Below are 23,178 nucleotides of genomic sequence, written 5' to 3' on the forward strand. Positions count from 1 at the left end.
TCGCTAATTTTTAGTGCTTTGTTTGGGGTTAAATTTAATGTATAAAATTACTTTTTATTCTCATTTTCTAGATTAAAATATCTCGGTTAAGTGACATCAGCTGTCAAATAAATGTAGCGGAGTAAAAAAGTGCGATATTCCTCTCTGAATTGTGGAGTAGAAGTCTGAAGTGCCAAAAAATGGAAGGCAGCCTATACTACACCACCGTATTGTTGATGTACATTAAAGCAGATCATAGTGAAGTCTGTCGCAGTAGTTTTATCTGTGTCCCACTGTCATACCTACAATTTCTGCTACAGCTCAGGTTTTTAAGTCTTAAAGCATTGAGTAGAATCAGTTTCAACGAAGACTCAATATAGTCAACAAATTTTTTACTCTTTTATGATTGGCTGATCCATCCATTAATTTTCTGCCAAGTAATAAGGACTAATGTTATACATAGTTGGGGAATACTGATAGAAATGTATCATTAATGCTAATAAATTCACATGCTTGATAAGTGATTGTAGGTCTGTCTTGCCAACATTCTTTGACTGTGGAAAAGGTACAAAGTTGTATTCTGAGTGGTGCATTGTTAAAAAGGTCTTAGAATGACTGATGCGCCAAATATATTTTAATTTATGAGCTGTTGTATTAGATTTGGGCTCAAAGCTGTTGGTTACTGAATCTTCACTCCATATTTCTGCTCACAATTTCCACATTTTCACATTTAAAAAGTTTATTTTTTGATGTTTTGCCTTTGTGATGTTTCCAGTCTCCTCCTCTACCTCCACATATCTCCTTTCCCTGTTGAATTCAAACATTTCAACAGTAAAAAACAAAAAACAGAATAGCAGAATGAATTTAACCTCCTCCATGTTTGCTGTCACACGCTGTCTGAAGGCAACCGGTTGTGCTTCGAGTCTCTGTAATTAGACTAATTGGAGTAATTGTGATGTTACTGAGATTCAATGAAAAGAAAAACAATTGCCCTCAAAGAACTTCGGCTTCATGACTCAGTTCTTTAGTTTTTTAGTTTGTTTGGTTGAAACGGACAATTTATGTGCAAGTTGGGTATTTACCCGTGCTTTCTGCTCTGTTTATTTGTTGTGTGCAGAGAAGGACACATGTGAGTGTTTGTGTGCTGGTTTATGTCCATCTCCACGTCCACAGCGAGCGTTTTCCTGCCTCTCTGTTTCTGTTTGGAAGTTGGATGCAGATGTAGGATCTGTGGATTCAGGCTGGTCCTGGTTTGGTTCATGCTTCGGCTAATTGTGGTGGATGTAGGGAGGGGCAGGAGGAGGGGGTATCTTGGCCCTCCCGAAGCTCAATCTTTGAAGTATTAAGTGGACAGGGTACCTTGTCATTAGGGCTAAGCCTTTCATCTGTACGCTGGAGTGTGTATGTGTGTGTGGACATTGTTAGTGGAGGGCAGGGCACTCGAGGAAGTGAGAGAGGGTGTCATTTTGGATTCTCTCAGGAAAAGAGAACAAGAAAGAAAACAAATCAAAAAGAAAACCGAAAGCTTTAAACTCAGTTCTAATTGTTTATTTACCAGTATGGATACTTATTTTCAGTTTGTGACTTTCAACAGATTTTATTCACTCAGATTTTATGTTGCAATCATCCAAAAAAGTCTTGCTGTGATTGCTGCTGCAAGAAGACAATAATCACAGCAGATTACAGCGTAAATAAATTCTTCTGATAATCAAAAGTGAAGATGAAAACTTGGAGAAAGGGACAGTGAACTGCTGATTGTGTGGTAGAGACCTTCTACGGAAGAAACAGTTGAACTGCTGTTTGCTGTTTTGTCGGCCCACCGCTTTGGTCCTGACAAAAATATGCTGTTTGATGGATTGATGAATTCATGTTCCCCAGAGGATGAATCCTAATAACTTTTAATGACATTCCTCCCAATGTCTAATGTCACAAGCACATTGACATTTTTGTTTTTTATTGAAATATTATGGTAACTAGTGGATGGGTTGCTCTGAAATTAGGTTTAGACATTCATGTTCCCCAGAGGATGAAACCTGATGACTTTTATGATATTCCTCCTGACATCTAATACCATGAGCAGGTTGACATTTTTGGTTTTTTCATCGAAATATCTTGAGAACTAGTGAATTGATTGCCATGAAATTTGATTCAGACAATCATGTTCCCCAGAGGATGAATCTTGATGACTTTTATGATATTTCACCTGACATCTAGTGCCATGAGCACATTGACATTTTTTATTTTTGTTGGAAATATCACAATAACTAGTGGATGGATTGCTCTGAAATTTGGTTCAGACATTCATGTTCCCTCCAGGATGAATTATAGTGATTGCCTAACGTTTCATCTAGCTCCATAATACTGGAAAACACTGGAAAACTAATGACATTCCCATCATCCACAGATATCGTAATGTGTTTAGTGCTAAAGAGCTAAATTGTTAGCATGCATTCAGCTCAAAGCATTGCTGTGGTACAACCTCAGGAAGCTACTACCATGGCTACAGACCTTTGATCTTGATCAGTTAAATCTCCTTTCTTGTTTTTAGACAGGATTTTATACTCTGTGAACACCAGACAAAAAACAGGGTATAGGAGAGCTCTCTAAAACACTCTAGTTTGAAGTAAATTAATAATTTGCGACAGGCTAACTTAAATATTTCTCTTTTCTATCCATTGGTCCAAAATGATTAACCATTACTACCACTAATTTCCCTTCTAGCAATTCAATAGTACTTCTCTTGTCTTATTGACTCCCACGAGAATGTTCAATCTTTCTGTCTGTTTGCCCAAACACAGCTCAATGATTACTTAATTATTTATTAATGGAACAAATAATTTTGTTCCTATTCAGTAAAAGTCATAAATAAAGTTAGGGCTGATGTATCAGCAGAAGATTAAAATTTTGAAACCTGAGATTATGAACCGTGTGAATCCGTTCTAGAAACCCTGTTGTCGCTGAATCAGTGACAGCTGTGGTTTCCCAGTTAAACTCTTTTCTATCTTTCGCCCCGTTTTACTCCACTCCGTCATCGACGGCCTGTCTGAGTAATGGCATTTTCATTAACTTGTTCTATCCGAGGACAGACTCAGAGCTCAGAGCAGCCGTGGCGGCCAGCGGCCCGCCGGCAGAAGGAACGTGACTCCAGCACCTCAGGATGACTTTGTCACATTCGTCTATAGCCGAGGTCTTCGGGGAGCTCAGGCCCGCACCATTAGAGGCAGCATTGATTGAGGCACACTGTTTTCAGTGGAGCACTTAGTTCAATCAATGTCGTTTGCCCTGACCTTAACTACCTCAGTGAGCACAGCTCCCCAGCTCTTGTCAAACCACTCTGCCGTTTTTATTGCCTGAAAACGTCTGGGAAAAGAGTGTTTGTGAAGTGTGTGAAACTCTAGATTTCAGCAGGGCCTTTTTGCTCTTTGAAGAATCCATTTCATTTTTAAGATCTAACTCGGTTTCACGCCCCATTTTTGAAGCTATTTTACAGGTGTTAGGCTGCGTTTATGGAAAGGGACATTGCTCACCAGACGAGAAGTTGTTGTCCAGAAACATTTTCTACCATCCATCCTCCTCGCTAACAGCAATTACTGTGGTAAATCGCAGCTCTCGGCATTTCGGGGCGTGGCAGAAGCTCTCTGACAGATCTGTGCTCTGACAGCAGCTCTGCTGAGTCAATTATAGTCTTTTAAATGAGCAGCATCTGTCTCACCTCTCTCAGTCCACAGAGGAGTCGTTCAGGGATGAAAGAAAATGCAAAGTGTCATCTTCTGTTTCAGCAGCACCACACTTTACCTCCTCAGCAGTCAGATCTGAAGGAGAAAGAAGCTCTGCAAGCTTCTTTGTTTTGTCTTTTTGGTATGCGAATTAGGAGAGAGACAGCTCTTCAAACCGGGAGGTCACTGGTTTGTGCCTCCACCTCGGATCGAGGGATGTCCATCTTATCAAGTCCTTTTGTCTGTGAATGAGTCTTAAAACCACATTTCATCAAAACACAGGAAGACTAAATTGATTGTTCACCAGTTTCTTTCTTTATGAAATAATTTCCTACAATTTAGAGCAACAGTTGCTTATCTGCTCTCCTGTTTTAGAAAGATTCCTGAAACAAAGGAAACTTCACTTGGAAAAAAATAATTTCTCACCCCATTTGCTTAATTTCTTCTCATTTTTTTTTGAAGGACATTAACAGTTGAGGAATGAATCTGTGACCAAATGACTTGTGAAGGACAGATCTTAGTTGTGAATGTGTGTAACTGTAAAAAACAGTGAAGCAGGAGGTTGCTAGAAAAGCTGAGTTACACACATTTATCTGTTTATCTGAGGGACTTGTCATTTGCTTTCTTTGCTTTGGCACCAACACATCTTTAGATACCAGTCACTCATGTTCAAATGTGACAAATACACCAAGGTGATATCAACAGTTTGCTTCAAAACCAAACAGGTTAAAAATGAAGTTTAGGTTGGAGACTAGAGAAGGCATCACGTCTCAAGGAGTCTCTAAGAGACTCTCTAGTTGTCTTGTTAGTTAAGTTGATTAAATGGTTTATTTAGCTGATTGAAGGATGTTGGTTTGTTATGGTTGACTAGATGAGTAACTAACCTTTTGAATAGTTCATCTGTTTGAAAAAATATTCAGCTAAGGCAACAAAAACCACAACGTAAAATATGTCCAATTATTATCTAATTATTAGAGCTGCACCCTCCCTGATTGAAAGACGTGTATGAAATGTCAAAAAGACAGTGAAAACAATCACAGCTTCATCCAAGATGGCCAAGATTCAAGTGTCCAACAAGTATAGTATACTCAGTTTATTACAATGTTATTATACATGACAAAAATTCAGCAGTTTGAGAAGCTGGAACTCGAGAATATGTCAAATTTTTTGCTTGAAAAATGACTAAAACAAATAATCAAGTATCAGAATAGTTGGTGATTATTTTCCTGTTGATCGTTTCTGCTAAGTTACAGTATATCCTCATCAAATTAAAAAAACAAAACATGCACAATAGTTGTAGGAATTATAGTTTGTATTTTTGTAAAAATGAAGATATTCCAATTTTTATTTTGACTTTTCAATAATGTTGGTGCAGTGCAATTATGTTACTTTCTACACTATCAGTGAAGGTCCTTACAAGTATAGTACAGTATGTGTTTGTGTGTGGTTGGGGGGGGGCTGAGTGGAAATTCACGAATCTCAGCACCTGTCAAATAAATATTTGATTTACTGCTCGTGTTCAATCAACAACAGTTTCAAACCTGTGGCTGTCACCAGTAGAAACCAAGTGTATTGTCCTTTTAATTAATAATAACTTATTACTAATTCATGCAGCTAATCCATTCACAAACTTATCCATTCGCTCGTCCTGCTCATTTCCTGTCTGCTGCTGGGACAGCTGGGCAGGCCTGTGAGGGTGGGGGTGGGGGTGGTGTTTACTGTGCCTGAGGCGGTACAGTAGAGCTTGACGGACATATGGCTGGATGGACGTGACCTCTCAGAGGAGGGGAGCAACAGAAATGGATGGCAGGCAGACAGAGAGGCGATGACAGCGCCGGGGACCGTCACCGATACACAGCAGGAACAGAAGAAGAAGAAGAAGAAGAAGAAGAAGAAGGGGCTAATGTTTATTTCAGGCTCACACTGCTCTCCACGGACGACCAGTCGTACACTTTCAATGAGTCAGTACGAGCTAAGCCACCTCAGCAGCAGCAGCAGTGTGGTGTGGAATATGAAATCAGGCTGTCGTGTGTGTGTGTGTGTGAGTAGCAGTTAGCAGTCAGCCTCTCTGGTGAGATGGCTGCAGCGGCCCGTCACAGCAGCCAGCTGTGATTGGAGATGATGTGCGTCTTCTGGCCCGAGGAGGGAAAGGGAAGCCGTCTCGTCTGCCGCCGCCAGCCTGACGGGAGATGACAGCTACCGTTTAGCAGGCAGGCGAAGGCAGGAAACCGCTCGCCTCTGGCTGTTACGTCACAGCAGACTTCACTGTCCCTGGTCACGGAGTGTTTCGGATTAAAATGTTCAGAAAAGTATGAAGAGTTGACTCGCTCAGGTCGTCCACCAACTGGAGGGTTGCTGGTTCGATCCAGTCTCCTCCAGTCCCTGTGTTAGAGTCCTGGGGCAAAATATTGAACCCCCAACTGCCCACGATGAATGTGTGTGTGAATGTGATTTCTAGCATAAAGATCAAAACAGTCCATTTACCACTGAACTAGCATCTTTAAAATCCAGTGAAGAAGTGTCTGATTAAGCTGAAAACAGACATTTATCTGCTCTCAAGCAGAGAAAATTAAATCCTGCTTCTGTCAACGACGACAAACTCAAACAAGGACACAAAGTGTCTGAGACAGAGTTACCAGACGGTGATTACCAAACAGTTCAGGGTCTTTAAAGGCAACGTGAGTGATGTTACGGGAAGAATCTCCACAAAACAGGAAGTAGAGACTCTTAGTCTTAACACTGGATCTTCATATCCAGGGTGGAAATGAATATAATTTACAGTGATATGAGTTCTTGACACACTTCCGCAGACTTGGGTCAATTCAAATTACATTTATTCTGAAGTTTTCAAAGTGCACTTTTGCTCAGAGCGGAAAGAAGCAGCATCTCTGCTGTTCAGCTACATCAAAGTTGATGTTGTCGATACACGGAGCAGCTGAGGTGGAGGCAGCGGCAAGAAGGCTGGAAGTTAGAGAAGCAGGTGGTTACCTTGAATACAACTGGTTTTATTGGTTGCTCACTATCTACCTGCCTGTGAGGAGCCCTTGAGCAAGGCATCGACCCAGAAAATATGGCTGAAAGGGTTTCAGGACTTTGATGATAAAACTTTTTTGTGCAGAAGTTCTTCTCCGTCAAACTCACTTTCTTTTCAAGTAAAAGTCCAGCAGTCAGCAGAACAAAAACGATCTCACTACAAGGCCCATTTATAGAGCTTTCAATCAAATCACATGGTCCTCCTCAGAAAAGGGAGTTTGCTCAGTCGTCATACAATCGTCTATCTTCACCTTTCATTTTTTCTGAGCTCTTGTAGTTCTTGTTTAGGTGACTTGACTTTGGAAAGATGAGGAAGGTTGTGTGATATGATTGAAAGCTCCAGAGCAGCTGCTAATGGACCTGAGGTCTGTTTGACTGTTGTGCAGATTAAGTTTAAAGATTTAACACATCAGCTGTAATGTGTTCAGTCATGAAGTCCACCAGAGAGAGAGACTGATATCTGCATCCAGAACTGCTTAGAATAAAGCAGAATGCATTTCTACTGTAAGGCATTTTCTGTTTCTATTTATACTCCGCTGAAAAACAAACAAAGAAAATCAATAATAGAGGCAGAAATAAAAGTAGAAACTTGAAGAAAAGTGGATCCTCCAGTAAAAGCAGGTTGCCACAAAGAGGGCGTCTCCTGCTCTGATTACTTCCACAGAGAGTTTGTAAATGTTTTCATGCAGATGAGTGAGTGGATCAGGACACGTACGACACAGAGCGCTGATTCATCAGCGGGGCAAAGGCAACATTTGGCTAAACATTCCTGTGGCGGCAGTCTGACATTTCACATGTTTGATTCCCATGCACAACAATGCACACATTAAACAGTTCTTGTTTTCATGACGCCATTCTCCAAATTCTTTGAGACTGCTGCACCGGACCAGAGAGCGTCGTCCTTATCCATCAAAGAGACATTTCATGAAAGTCTCACGTTGTACAGTCACTCAGTGCTGATGATTAATTCATCCTGCTCTTGTGATGTAAAATTACAGACTGTTTTGGAAAATAGGCTGAAAACTGAAGCAGGACAAATTGACAGGACGTTTCTTTGATCAAAGACATTCATTCAAAATATGGAAAACTGTAGAAAAGACCCGTCGCTTTCAATACAAACATTTGTTTATGAGAGGACACACGATTGTGGCAGAGAGTGGAAAATAAGAAACATCACGGCTGGTTTGAGACGCTTCATAACAATGGAAACAAAGGTGATGTAATGTCGGCGAGTCCTTGTTTTTAGTCCAGTTTGACTCCGGACAAAACAAGATTCAGATGTGGCTTTCAACCAGCGGCAGACCTTAAAAAGAGTTTTGTTATATTGTTTAACTGAAAACATCATGATGCTCTTCAGATGTGATTTTCTGTCTTGTATAAATATTTAGCTAAATGTGCTTTTATTAACTAAATTACAAATACACTGACAGTGTTTCCCACAGGTTGAGAATTTACTCATGGTGGTGGGTGGTGTGACCTGTGGCCATGCAGAAACTCATGCAGTTTAGAGGAGGAGAGTGTAACTACAATTAGTGTAGCTACAATTCACAGATGTCCCCTGAACGCCTCACATGCAGACTAAAGGTAGTTGCTAACACCTGTGTTGTAGTCAACCAACACTTAAAAAATATACAAAGAAAATTAAGAAGAATGATCTGGAGGAAAAGAAAAGGATTAAAAAAAAACAAAAAACGTCTTGTTAGGTGTTGAAATGTGACTGAGCCGTGTGGCAGCGAGTTTTCATGGTGATGAAGGTTTAGTTTAGAAGGTTAGTTTCTGGACAATGGAGCTTTTAATGGGATTGGATTTGTTGACAGTAAATCAGACTTTATCCAACACATATTTATGAGTGTAGCTGTCAGATAAGACCATGTGGGCTCCGTCCTGCCTCCAGGATTCTCACTGTCCACCAGCTCCTATATGTACATACACCACCCGCTCCACACTCTGTATCCTGGGGAGGAGGAGGAGGAGGAGCAGGTGGTTGAGTGGGCGTACACTCAGTCTGGGCTCCTCCAAGGTCGGGGAGGTCACGTTTTAATGGGCTCGCCCGGCCCGCCCGTGTCAGCGAGAATCTCTCACTCTATTTATTGCCTTGGCTGGCTGGTTATTTCTCCGGGGCAGAGCTGGCACCGAGCCTTATTACCTCATACTACTGCAGGGAAGGACTTTTACACCAGGAGCTGCTTTTTTTTTTGGTATTTTAGGCACTGTACTGACAACCTGATGCAGAGAAGGCTTAGCCTGAGCGCAGCAGTAAAGTGGAGGTAAATTCCCGGATCAGTAAAGTATAAGAAACGCTGCAGAAAAACACGTCACTTCACTCCTGGTAGGATCCTGTTCAAACAGAGAATAATAACACTAAACCCAGCTATTGTTGTGGTTGTTGTTAACTGGGTCACGCAAGTGCCCAGCCCACGTGGACTTATAAGGCACCAAAAATAATTTAGCAGTGTTGCAGTGGTGAAACAGTAGTTGTCAGAAAAGAAGAGAACTTATTGGAAACAAAGAACTTTATCATCTTTTCAAAGTTGTACCAATAAACTCTGCCACAAACAGGCTCCCTCCTGTACTCAAGTTATTTCTAATCCTCCTCAGAATGGAGAACTGTGTAGCATCATGGTGATTTAAAGACTATTATTGTCTGTATTCTGTATTTATGACCAAAACAACACATTTTGATGGTGTGATACTATAAAGCCAAAAGTATACGTGTAGCTAAACCAAAACAAAAGTGGATTTAATCTTAATTTAAACTGTTCATCAAGTAGAAATACCAAATATTTGCTTGTTTCAACTTTAAATTTGAGGATTTGCTGACTTTGATTTGATGATGAATATATTGTACATTTAAAGTGTTGGTAAGAAAACAAGCAATTTCAAGGAAATATATGAAGACTTTAGGACATTTTGATGCTCACTTTCTTTCTGAGATTGAGAGGAGAAGATTGATACCATCCTGGCCAGGCTAGCTTGGGAGCAGCCTGCTTGGCGGAAGGATACACAATCTGTTATTGTCAAAAAATAGTTCCAACATGTAGCTTCTTCTAAGACCATAAATTCTTGTTTTTCTGTTTGTGTCCAGACGGAACAAACTGGAGGTGTTTATTTTTTAACTTTGGCCAGAGTGAGGCTAACAGTTTCCCTCTGCTTCCATTGTTTATGCTAAGCTAAGCTAATCACCACCTGTTTTCCAGCTCTGTATTCAACACACAGACATGAGAGTGGTATCTATGTTCTCATATAACACTCAGGAAGAAAGTAAATAAGCGTTTATACCAACATGTTGAACTATTCCTTTAAGATATTTCTGTTTTTAACTTTTTATAGACCAAATGATTCATCAAAAACAATAAGCACCTCGTTTTCTTTCTAATTTCCACAGCAGTTTCTGTGAAACACCAGTGTTTTTCACACATATCAGATTTAAAACATTGTGTTCTGCCCTCAGAAACATTTGCATTTGCATTGCAGTCATTTTGTCTCTTCGCAGCAGCTGATCTCACTTTTTCTCAGTCATCGTTTTAAAACCAGGAGCCCTGACAAATTAAAATATCCACCTTCATGTCTGCCTCTCCTCCCTGCAGCCCTGTGGCCGAGCTCGGTGCAGGTCGAGTGGTTTTGGTATGTAGGAGAGGATCAGGATTGTTGCTGACATCAAGAGCTGTGAGTCTGGATAATGTGGGCTCCGTTTGAAGTGTGGATGATGGGTGATCCTGCAGCACTGGGGCTACACAGCCCCATTCATCCTCCAGATCACACACACACACACACACACACACACACTCTTTGTTTTTTTGGAAAGGGGAAGGAGGTGGTGGAGAGTTGGGGGAGGGAGGGGGAGAGGACAGGAGGTGTGGAGGAGTCAGCAGACTGACGCTTCCTTTTAATTTAGCCAGTGTGACTTTTTTCATTTTTATTCCTGCTCTCCCCTCGTCTTTTCTGTCGCCGTCGTTCTCCTCAGATCAGGCTGAAATGAAATACAGCTCAGGATTAGAAGGAGATCAGTGAACTCCTCTTAAGCCTCCCTTTTCTCTCTCTTTTCTCCCTCTCCCTCCTCCATCTGTCTGCCTCAACCTCTCTCCCTCTCCTCTTTGTATTAGCCTCTCTCTCTCCGTGTCTTACCTACTGTCTTCTCCATTTATATCCTCACAGTTTTTTAACTTTCTGTGTCTTTTGTTTCTGCCTCCTTTGTCTTTTCTCTCAGCTCTTGTCTGCTCATTCCTCCATGTCTTCTCTCCTGCTGCTTTTCTCCATCAGTCTTTGTCTTTCAGTCGCCTACCTACTTCATTCTTTCTCTCTTAATCTTTCCTGCTCAGCCTCTTTTTCTCTCTCTACCTACTTTTCTCATTATTTCTTCACCCTTTGCTACTGCTGTTTTCTCTGAATCTCTTTGGCATTTTCTTCTGCTGTTGATTATTTTTTCCTCTCTGTCTCCTGGAGGATGAGGCTGGTGATATTCTGTTGGAAAAAGGCCAAAACCTGCTTGTCTTAATGGCCCGATGGTGTTTTCAAGACTTCAGTTGTCAAAATTCCCATTAACTGAAAAGTCACTTACATTAAGAGTTTAACATTGTGCAGGAAAGTTAAACAGCTCGACCCAGATAAAACCAAAACCAACACTGGCTCAAATGTTAGAAAAGTACAGTACTGGCTTCTTCTTCTTAGTATCTGTCGCTGATCGTTGGATTCATCAGCTGAAATGAGACTCAGGTTCAAAATAACCTGAACACATGGTCGAGTCAAAACCTCCCAGTTAAACTTTAATGTGTTTAATTTTTATATTTTCAGCCGAACACAGTAATTCTGAATGAAGACCTTCAGATATTTGTCAGTTCATTCAGGAGCTTTGAAAACAAACTAAGCTCAAAGGTCCACTTACTTGTCTTTAGTAGACCATGAGATGTGCTTAAAAGCTCTGAAACGCTGCTATGACCTTTGACCCTGGACTGTTTTGTTGCACGATCTCTTGAGCATCTCATGCTCGTCTTAGTTTCAGGTTGTAGCTGCAGGTTATCAGGAGAAAAATCAGATGGTGAGATCCCGAGAAACTTTCTTGAGTTCTTGCAAAAGTTTTGTGAAATTTCAAGTTTTTTTTTCTCCATGTCTCCCAGGTTCTGGCTGCAACTTAAACTGCACTGTCTTCAGTTTAGTTAAAAGTGAAAACTGGAGCTAATTAGATTTAATTTGGGATTTGAAAGGATTTTAGTTTGATAAAAGGCTTTAAAACCCAAACATATGCTGTTGGTGACATGTTCCCTCACTACATCGAACATATTTTGAGTCAATCCCACATACGTCATGAATAATCACCACAGCACCAAATGTGGATTAATCTGCAGCTGGAAAACAAGTGCAGTGTAACAGTTGTTAAAGTCGACAGTGGTCAGACTTAGATCCTCAGGCTGAGTAAGGAAGTAAGAAAGTGTTCAGAGAGAAACTGTTGGTTTGCTTCTTCTTTTCCTGGGATTTGTGGACGCTAAGAAAACTATAGAACAGCAGCAGCTTTATCCTTTAATATCTCTGTATCTCTTACTTTCAGTGTTTGGCTCAATCCCTCTCCCACCAGCTCTCCCTCCTCCCCCCTCCCTCCCCCTCATTCCTTCTTTTAAATCTCTTGTTCTCTCCCTCCCCCGGCGGCTTCAAAAGGCCGTCTCCTTCACCTGTTAGCGTTTGTTCCTGCGGGGCACATTTTCTCAGCTTCTTTGTGCTGTTTTTTTCTTCTTCTTTGGTATTAGAGAGCCTCTGCAGTGAAGCATCTTATTCTCCTGACCACATCAGACAGGCCTGCCGCCACCTGGGACACAGCGGCGATGTGTGGGAGGCGAGGGAGGGTATTTTTGGGGTATTTGTGAGGCAGTAGGGGAGGGGGTAGAGAGTCTGGCATCGGGTTACCTGTCTGCGAGGGACCAGGAGACAACAGGGCGATAGAGTTTACAGCTCGGAGGCACGGTGGCGGTTCATTCCTCGCAGAAGCATCAGGACTTCCTCTGTTTCTTACTTGATTTATCTCCGGGCCGTCGGTATGTTCGCTGGAAAGAAATTGAGTTTGGCATCTTCTCAGACTGCTGCTGAACACGCCGCTGTGAGCAAGTATGAGCGTCCTCACTGTGACGCCAGATGAAGGCGAGTGAAGACGCCACTTGAAAAAACACCAGCAGAAACAGAGTTTAAATCAGGAATAGTTGTAGCTCTGTGAAATACATGTGCAGCCTGCGGTCGGCGACATGACCAGTCGTGGGTGATGCTGTGGAGACTGAAGTGAATTTTGAGTTGTTATTTCAACACATACAGTGAAGGTCATTAATGTCACCATCAACATTAGATGGCAGCTCGAGCGTTAATAGACTAAGGCTGCAGCTAAAGATCGTTTTCACGATCAGTTGATCTGATTAAATCGATTCATCATGTTGCCAGTGTGAGCAGATACTGAGAAATGCCCGAGGTGACGTCTTTAGATCCTTTGTTTTATTACAGCGACGTCCTGAAAACCCACAGATTTCCATTTTTACCAGAGGAAATCTTCATTATTCCAGGAGCTGAAATTAAAGGACGTTCCTTTAAAGTGACAGAGATGATAAATTGATTGTCAGAGGAGCTGCTGATTGATTTTCTGTTGTTGTTTTTAGCTCAACAAGCTTCACAGGAGACAGATATGTGAATGACACTTCTGGGTCACTTCATCTAAATTACTTAACTCCAGTGGCATCTCTCCATGCAGATAGGTTCAGTTTGATGTCTGATGCCTCCTCAGGTTCCCTCTGAGAAACTGGTACATGTTGATGCTGCTGTAACTTTTGAAGCAAAGTAAATCTTTAGTCTCTCCTTTCTTATTAGCGTTTAGCAGCTTCTCCTTTTTAGTAACGTTGTGGGAGCAGATTATGTACGTTAGCAGTCGCTAGTTAGCGCTAGGTCAAAATAATACTTGGCTGTTGATTTCACATTTTAAAAGTGCATCCTGAACAAATACACACAAACAAAAAAGTCAAATGTAAAGTTTATGGTGGGAGACAGGAATCACAGAGACAGATTTCTTAAAACCAGACTTTATTCTTTGTGGAATTTGACCTTTTAAATACTGTTTAAACTTTAACAGGCTGCTTAATGGCGTTTCTGTGAATTTGAAAACCATTTTGTCACCAAAGATAATCTGGGTTAATGGTCCAGATCTCAGTCAGAATCACTTTCAATCATTCCCCCAGAATCCACTCTCACGTGGGACAGATTCCTCCTCTCCTTCTCCGTCCTTCAGTTTGGGGTTGGAGGTTCGTTCCAGGGGGGATTTACTGTAGGAAAGCAGGAGCTAAAGAAAAGATGTTTGGGGAATCCTGTTTTTTTCTGTATTGATATGCAGGCAGGGTTGGATCTCTGAGTTACTGAGCTGCTGCCAAAAGACCTCAGGCTTCTGTCAGCCCCGGACAGGAAGACAAAACTAGTTTCTCACCGTGTACGGGGTCATCAGGGAGGCGGTTTCAGTTTTCCTGCGGGATTTGGAAGTTTTTGTAAATGTGCTGCAATTCTTGGCTCCTTTCTCTCTCCTGAAGAGCTGATGTAATCCATTTCTCTTTATTCAGAATGACACAGAACGACTTTGGCCTTCGACTGTTCCCTCTGATGAAGGCCAGATGTTTGGTTTTCTGTCAATAAGGAGACGTCATCATTGAGTGCAGCCGTCACCTGTCGCTGATTTACTGTCTGTCTATTTCTAGAACCAGGGCGGAAAATGTCCTGTGTTGTTGTGACACAGTGCAGCGGTGTGATCAATTCAACACCAACGACCGCGGTTCAGAGGTTTTCATCAGCACCTCGGAGAAAAATGAAAAATATTCTGGTTTTATTTGCTGGTTTTTATTTTCTTCCGTTGGTTTTTCCTCTTCGTTCATGAGCCAGAACGAACGAACGCTGAATGAAAAGAAAAAAAGTTATCCGTTCAATAAAGACTGTGATGATTAAATCTTGAGAATCCAGGAAGCTCACATCTCACCATATGAAAAGTCTTTCATTATTTCTTTTTGAGACAAAGTTTAAGCACAGCTCGTCTCCACGATGCAGTAAGAGGGTGTTCTGATAATTTTTTTTTTGGTTTTCTGAAGGTGTTGCCGTCTCATTTGACTTTAACGTCTCTGAAATCAGCATCATTAAGACTTTGAGGTGGATCGATGGTCCAGAGTGACCGTGACCGTGGTGATCTAACCTCAGTACTGAATGTAATGTGTCTTTAATATTGAGTTCTAACTTTGAGGATTTCAGAGTCTGTCCTCACTGAGTTGGCATTTTCCTCTCCAAGAAACTGAGCCTTTTCTGGTCGGTCTCCAGAGTATGAATCTCAGAGCGTTAGCCTGGTGATTCAGTGCAGCGAAAACTCCACTGAAGTTTTTAAAATGATGACGAAGGCTGCCCGGTCAGCATGTTTTAAATCCCAGAACACGTACTGCAACTGTTCTCATCAACCTGGAAAAACGGAAAAGAGGAACCGAGAAGGAAATGAGAAAGAAATGGAAATAGGAAAACGCTAAATTGTGAGTTTGGCTGTATTAAAATTCAGTTTAACTTCAACTCTGCACTAGATGTTTGCTGTGATGAAGTTTGATTGTTTGCCAGATGAGTAGAGGACGAAGAGGAAGAGATTTAGCTGTTTTCTTATTGTTCAGATGTTTCACTGAAGGATCTGTGTATGTTTTTATAGACGGTTCGATTTAGGCTTTAACACCGATGCACAGAGAAGTTTGGCTAACAAAAGCAAAGGAGCTCACAGCAGTATAACTCAGGTTTCATCTGTAGCTTCGTCTTTAAAAGTACAAACCTCACCTTCCTTGGCCGGTGTAAAACTCTGAACCTAAAGTCTGCTGATTCCTCTGCACGCTCACCAAGAACAATTTTTATGGGTTTGATCAAATTAGCGAGTGTAGATATATCAAAGCCACGGCTGAATAATAACTCGGTAATTGCTCCCCCCTCCCCTCCTCTCTCCGGGGTTGGACCGGTGTTATCAGCTCTTAGTCTCGCTGCCTCTCTGCCTCCCGGAGCTGCAGATCTCTCCCAGGGCTTGTCTCCGTCTTATCTCACCCTCGCACTTCACGGAGAGGAAGTTCTTAGAGGGCTGGGCCCGACAGATAGCGACTGACCTGTCTCTTCCCTCTGGAGCGGTTTCTTTTTTAAGGAAGCTGCAATCTGTGAACTGAACTCAAATGACTGACTAGATTATCCCCACCCCTCCACCACCTCCACCACCTCAGCTGTGCAGCGAACACACCCTGCACTGTCTGAGGATGGGTGTATTCCCTCCCTCTCTGTGCACCTGTCTCTCCCTAATGAAGCAGGAAAGCCTGCCTGTGGACTCAGGTGGCTCTTCTTTGAAGTTGCCGCCCTGTTGGGAGTTTGAACTCGAGGAAGGAGGGCTCCTGTGAGAGCGTCAAAGGCAGAGAGCTGACAGAAGTTAAACGACTCCCATAAATCTGCTGCTTGCTGCCTCCTTAAAACGTTTCTTTCCATCTCTGCAGCTTTGATTGACTATCTGATGTCTGTAGGCAGCCGGCGAGGAGTCGCACTTTGTTCCACAACTGCTAATCAGGGTAGAGGATCTTTGGAGTGAAAGCTGCTGAATTTCCATTGATGGTTTTCTTCTACTGTCAAAGCCTGTAAAAGACGTTTTTGTTTCCTCTATCAAAGTCATTTCTCTGAACCTTTCTCATCCAAAATTGAACCGTGTGCACACCTGAGGGATTTCAAATGCCTCTTTGTTTCATCAACACATTAAAATGTCTGTTGTTTCGCTCTTGCAAATCAGCTCCATCACAGAAAGGCGCGTCTCGGGCCTCGCAAGCGTCGCAGCATGAAAAATGCAAATCGCTGTTTCAGCATCTCTCTGTTTCAAAATAAAGCGGGGCCGCAATCTAGAGAGCGTATCGTAATTGAAAAGAAAGTGTGTTAAGGTAGATCCGCTTAGACGCGAGTTAAGCCTATTAACGTCTTATCAGGAGTCACAGTGCGTTTTTATTTGCTGATTAACCCTCGATGGAAGATGCTCCACGAGGTAGAGAAGCAGCAGGATGTGGGAGTAGTTGTTGTTTTTTTTTCTGACCAGCTGCTGCTTCCTGTTTTACCCCTCTGGGATGTGGAAGCTGCCGTGAAAAATGTGCACTCCAGCAAATTTTCTAAGTGTGTCCGTTCTGATTTTTGTCTCGGTGACAGATGGTGCTGCTGACAGCGGGGAGCTGGACCTGAGCGGGATAGATGACAGCGAGATAGAGCTGGTACGTACCTGCTGTTTAATGAGCTCCATTCAGTCTTTACACACTACAAGCTCCTAAATGCTCATTAGAGAAGAACACCTTCTCACTGGACTGAATTCCTCCTCCTGCAGATGCTTTAAGAGCTCTTAGAAAAACGTTTCCACCTCTTGCAGCACAGTGTTCAGTGTTTTCTGTCAGGAGATCTCAGAGACTTGTAAACAGATTTCAGGGAAAGTTAGTGGAAAATTTGGTCGTAACTTCTGCACTTACTGAATGAAAAAGGATCACTCTTAAAAATCCAGGTTGTAAAGATTCTCACTCTGAAATCTACAGAAACATTAAGGAATATCTTAATGTATATCATGTGATATGTGTATCTTAGTCTGTACTTTGACACAAATTAAAAATATCTTCACATTTTCTTTGATAAAAATAAGATTTTAGAAGATTATAGTGAGCTAATAGCTGCTTGTAATAGTGGCATATTTATTGTAATTTGCAATGTCCTGTTGTATTAAATTGCAGACTGAATTCAGCCACAGATTATTTTAGGCCAAGTGAAAATCTTTCAGTAGTTTCAGGTGTGATGACTTGTTTCTCTTCCTTGAACTCCTCTGCCTCTCTGCAGTATCTGCTGGATGACAAAGAAATCAAAATCAAGACGGCGCTCTGGATGGCAGAAAACTCAGACTACCTCAAAGAGCAGAGAGGTACTTTCAGGCTGCAGCATGGTTTCTGTGCTGGTTGTGTTTCAAGGCAGAATGTAACTTTTCATCTGCATGCAGAGGCTGGTTCGTCCAATAATCTACCTGTCAGTGTTTTATCAGCCAAACAGAGTTAAACCTCTGACTCAACCTACAGGCCTTTAGCTCGTGACCTGTTGTAACTTCCTGCTGTGTTGTATTGATACTGTTATCTCAGAGTTTGTATGTTCAGACTGTTCCTTGTTTCTTTTTTCAGAAAAGGAGGCGAAGATAGCGAAAGAGAAGGAGCTCGGGATCTACAAAGAAAAGAAGGTAACAGCAGTTAGTGTTAAAAAGGAGGCAGGAGGCGGTTAAATCTGACACATAGACAGTTCATCAGTCAGACATTAAATAGATGAATAGATTGTAACAGAGGTTGGTTGCAGGAAAAGCATCAGTCAGACCTGATATCACATGTATCTGATCATATCTGGAGGATATCACCTGTTATTTACACAGATCTGATTAGTTCAGAGGGATCTTTCCAGACCTCGTTAAAGACTGAAGAATAACTGCGGTGCATTAAATATTCTGCCTAAGACGTGATCATTATTTTCCAACCCTGGACTATCGCAGTCAGTGTGTCAAACCCTCAGGCCTCCAGAGCTCTCCCTGTGACGAGACGGATTCAGGTCCAGTCTGAGATAAAGCAACATTCATGCTTCTTTCTTTCTGTAGGTCACAAATTTAAACAAACACCGAGTGAGACGAGCAAGATGGTTTGTTGAACCAGTTTGTTTGGAGACAGGTTAGAAACAGAGAATAAATACGGACGTAAATGTTACTGCACGACCGATGACGATCATCACTGTTTTATTGGTCAGTCAGGCTTTAATTACTGGAGCTGCAGCCACGAATCATTTTCATTATCGATTTATTCTACAGATAAAAAGATGAAACTCTCCCTGGATCATTTCTGTTTGATAAAGGACTGAAACAGCTGATCAGCTAATGAACTAATTTGCAGTTCACCTAAACAGACACAGAGATGGACAGACTGACGCCGTGAAACCACAGATAATCAGATGAACTAAACTCGGACAGACAGGCTGTTAAGTCCTGTGAAACCGGTTCCCTCTCATTTCCCATTACTGGTTCTGGCTCGGCGCAGACCCCTTTGTTAGACCCAACATCTGCTCACTGGTTTTAACTGGCTGCATTAACTGCAGTGGAACAGAGATCTAATGAGACATGGAGCCTCCTGACAGCGCTGATCCGACCGGCAGCAGCCCTGTCACATCGCTGACAAATGAGTGAATAAATAAACAACACGCGGGACAGAGTCAGCGCCGTCCTCTCGGAGGTTTACAAATCGCCTGGAATCAAATCTGTGTGAAATGTTTTCAGTAGAGAGAAACAGCTGATCTGTAGCTGTGAGTTGGAGGGAGGTCAAGGTGAATGTGTGCTAACTGAGGCTGGGTGATAACCCCAGTCTGGTGTTTTAATTGAGATGAATGGTTGATTACAGAAATGTGTTCTGCTGTAAATTCGCTCGCAGAAATGTTCCTTTGGTGGTCTGAAATTACTCAGTAATTTTTAGAGGACGTCCCCTCTGGGACTTTAATAGTCTTGACAGGAAGACAAAATTATTTCCAGATAACATTTGACCATCTGCTGAGTAGATTTAGCGTACACTTTGTAAAGAGAGATCGACTGAGGTCTTAATCGTGACTTGTTTCTAATGTAATGTAACAGTCACAGGTTGGTTTTTAATCAGAAAGCCGTCAGTATGGACCTCCAGGAGCAGGGGCTGTTGCTAAGGTAACAACTAATGAAAACTGAATGAGCTACAAACTGTGAACTTTAAATCTGCGTTCCAGCCTAAAGGTCCTGCGAAGAGGCGTCCCCCGATCCGAGCCAGCACCGCCGACGAGGCCATCGGGAAGATGCTGGAGCAGAAGAAGATCTCCTCCAAGATCAACTACGACGTCCTGAAGGACCTCAACATCAAACCCGGCGCCAGCCCGGCCCGCAAAGCCGAGTCCCCAAAGAAGGAGCCGTCTGTGACCAGGCTGACGGGACGCAACCGCACGCCTGCACGAACGCCGCTGAGCCTCAGCACGCCGCTCAGCACCCTGGGAAAAAGGTGGGTGGGAGGCATGTTTAGTAGTTCATCGATCAGGGTTTGTATTCTGGTTTCTTCTAGAACAAATCATCTTAAAGCTGTATTTTTTTTCCTGCTGTGATTCCTACCAAGCCTTTGATTTTCCAAACTGATATTTCAAGTGTTAATACATAATTTAAGAGCATAATATGGGGTTTTATGTGCAGCATTAAGATCAAATAGATAAACGGATAGAAAGAAAATGTGTAATTCGTTAACTCATCTGTAAATTAACTAAGTGACTTCATTCAGTTTAAAGAAAAGGATCAGGAGATATCGAACCTCCTTGTTTAAACGTGGTGCCCATCATCTTAAACACCTCTAAATTTGATCAGATAATTAGTGTGTTCCCTCGTCTCGTTCACACTGTTACCTGTCATGTCAGCCATGAGGAGACCCCTGATAAACAACACCTAAAGCACACAGATCCATATTTAATTATGTGTGGGTCTGCTCAGCCCCCCTCCCATCCCTCGAACCATTAGATAATCTTCAATGCAAACAACAGATGCTCGATTGAATAAACGCAAGATGGATGGAGAGTGTTTACTCGGGGCTGATGCGACACCAGCCGTTACTCCTCTTCCTGCTGCTGAGGTCGAATCCTCTCGTTTTTTTGTTAGTTTTGTTGTTAGTTTCTCTCTATAATGATGAGGCGGCACTTCCTCTGTCGCCCAGAATAATCACCTGCGACGGGAGGACAGACTCCGGTGGGATTATTTTTAGTTTAATTTTTTTCCAGGATGCAGCTTCTCTGCCAGGATTTGTCTCTGGCTGCTGCTCTCCCCCTTTCCTTTCACGACATGTATCCACACCAAGCCTTTCAGATGAACTTAATGGGTTTTCTGCAGTGCAGGGAAAAGCTGAGGGCTTTTTCACTTTGTTTGGTGTTGGGGGAAATTGGTTTCCTATGGCTCTGTTTTTAAACCTCTTTCAGTTAATGCTGGTTTTAGGTACCAACTCGGAGCTTTATAGGAGACCTATAGAAACAGCTGTTTAGTGATTAAGGGGACGTAAACCTCCTGTTCTGCGTCCCCTCCCTCCTTCTGTGGTTAGTTGAGCTCCAGTCATCTGGTTGCAGTTTTCTAGGCCTTCGTAAACCCCGTCCTGAGCTCTGCGATAATGCACTGTGTTTGGTTTCAGACCCACTGAGGAGTTTGATAAGTCTGCTGTTTATTGCAGTGGGGATTCTTTTTTAGCACCAGTTTCTTTTCAAGTCAAATAAAATGTATTTATAAAACACTCTTTAACATAAAGTGTTCGTCACGAGGCGCTCCTCAAAGTGACAGGGGATGTAAACACAGATAAAAACAAGAGAACAAACACATAACAGAGCTTTAAGATTCGAGGCCAAAGCCTGTGAGAGTGGAAAACAGGTCATGGAAACAAATATGAAGGAGAGACATGGAAACAGAAATTCACTTAAATTAAAAAAACCTCCAGCCTTCTCTCTAACTAAAGTGTTATCAAAAGAATTCCACTCATGATAATTTAAGTTGTATTTAAGCAGCAGTGGCTCAGGGTTTGGAATACGTCGTCCATTAATCACAGTTTTGGAGTTTCAGTCGCTGCTTCCTCCTGTCAACACGTTGAAATGTCCTTAAACAAGACACTGAACCCCGAATGCTCCAACCGCCGGGCCAGCACCTCGTCTGGCAGCTCCTCTGCCATCTGTGTGTGACTTTGTGTTTGCGTGGAACCAATTTATTTTGTAATCATGTGTTTCTATGTAACATGTGTTATTATTTATCGTGCAACCTGCCAACGACCAACTGGTTATTTCAGGAAAAAGACTGATAACTGAAAACAGAAAGACAGACAACAAAAGAAAAAGACAATTGGACAACTGAGAGACAGAATGACAAAAACTGATTAAAAAAAAATAGAAACAACCGAAAAACTCACAAACGCAAAAACATGTAACAGAAAAGACCTGAAGAAAAATCACACAAACCTGAAACTGTAAATATAATAAAAACAGAAACACAAAAACAAAGAGAACAAATTTTAAAACCAACCTCTCCTTAAGACAAACAGAAACAGAAATTGAACAAAACAGAAAAAACTAAAATCATGGAAAATGGAAACTGAAAAAATTTACAACAGAAAAACTGTGGGAAAAAGCTAAAAAAAAAAAAAAAAAAATGGAAAAATGGAAATGCAAAAAAAACAAAGCAAAAAACGCCAACCGAAACAGCAAAATAGAAAAAACTGAACACAGAAAAATGGATAAACTAAAAAGGACAGAAAAAAGATAAACCTAAAAAACCAGAAGGCTAAAACAAACAAAAAAGAAACAATGGAAATGCCAAAAACCCTGAACAGAAACAGGAAAAACTGAGGACAGAAAAAAGTGGAAGAAGAGAAAAAACTAAAAAATCAGACAGAAAAAAGATAAACCTAAAAAACCCCACAAAGCTAAAACAAACAAACAAACAAACAAACAAAAAAAACTATGGAAATGCCAAAAACCCTGAATAACAGAAAAAAAGAAAAACACACAACCGAACAAAGTAAAAAAAATGGAGCCCACACACTCACAATCTGGACCAAAGTCGATGGATAAACCAGGTTCTCAGGGGAAAACACACCTTCTCTGACAGAATGATTGATGACACAGATTATGACACATTATATGCGCTTCCCATTTAGAGGATGGTAATGTGAAACTTTATTGATCGTTGTGGGGAAATTGCCTTTGCGCTCACGCCCCTCCACAGGGAGGTCAGAGGTCAGCGTCAGCGCAGCGTCGCCGGCTGGCAGTGATGCAGCGTCTTGCTCGAGGACACTTCAGAAGAGTGTCCGTCTGCCTGATGAGGCTTTACGCTGCATCCTCCTCCTCAAGTGTCCCATTCATCCTCCTCACAATACCCAAGGACAGAAAGTGGCGAACGAGCTCGGATGACAAAATGAAAACACTTTATTAGAGTGGATCCTTGATGTTTCCAAATACACTGATGAACTCGATCACACAGTAATGATGTTGACCTCATTTCCTCCCACTGTCTGAACAGGCAGGGAATTTGTTTTTGTGTGTGTGATAGAAGGTACTCAGTTTGCATACTGGCCCTTTTTGGCGTTCTGTTATTACCTCTGCCAGTGAGGTTATGTTTTCACCCATGTCTGTTTCTTGGTTTGTTTGTTTGTTTTGTTTGTTTGTCAGACAGATTGGGCAAATAATACCAAACCAATCTGCTCCATACTTGGTGGACAGATGCTGTTGTACCTTATTTACTTGAGTAAATGTACGTTTAGCTTCATATTTATCTTACAGACACAAGAAAGGTATTCGAACCTCATATCGACAAGAAGGCAAAGGTAGCATATTTCCAGAAATGTCATTCTTTAAAACCCATGATTGATTTATTATT

The 23,178-nt window shown here is 41.8% G+C and overlaps 2 protein-coding genes across 7 annotated transcripts in view; both read left to right on the top strand.

Moving 5' to 3' along the window:
* Positions 1-23,178, top strand: part of LOC108891404 (nuclear factor 7, brain) — a 247,963-nt gene that overhangs the window by 77,167 nt on the left and 147,618 nt on the right. The gene's annotated exons all lie outside the window — the stretch shown is intronic.
* LOC108902040 (transcription factor IIIB 90 kDa subunit) overlaps positions 1-23,178 on the top strand; it is a 123,244-nt gene that overhangs the window by 68,204 nt on the left and 31,862 nt on the right. For all 5 annotated transcript variants that reach the window (XM_051078033.1, XM_051078036.1, XM_051078035.1 and 2 more), the window contains exons 13-16: positions 16,920-16,981; positions 17,589-17,670; positions 17,921-17,976; positions 19,524-19,789. In XM_051078033.1, coding sequence (XP_050933990.1) covers positions 16,920-16,981; positions 17,589-17,670; positions 17,921-17,976; positions 19,524-19,789 — 466 coding nt within the window. The remainder of the gene's footprint in view (positions 1-16,919; positions 16,982-17,588; positions 17,671-17,920; positions 17,977-19,523; positions 19,790-23,178) is intronic.

Source organism: Lates calcarifer, linkage group LG19 (genome assembly GCF_001640805.2).
Source record: "Lates calcarifer isolate ASB-BC8 linkage group LG19, TLL_Latcal_v3, whole genome shotgun sequence".
Taxonomy (NCBI): domain Eukaryota; kingdom Metazoa; phylum Chordata; class Actinopteri; family Centropomidae; genus Lates; species Lates calcarifer.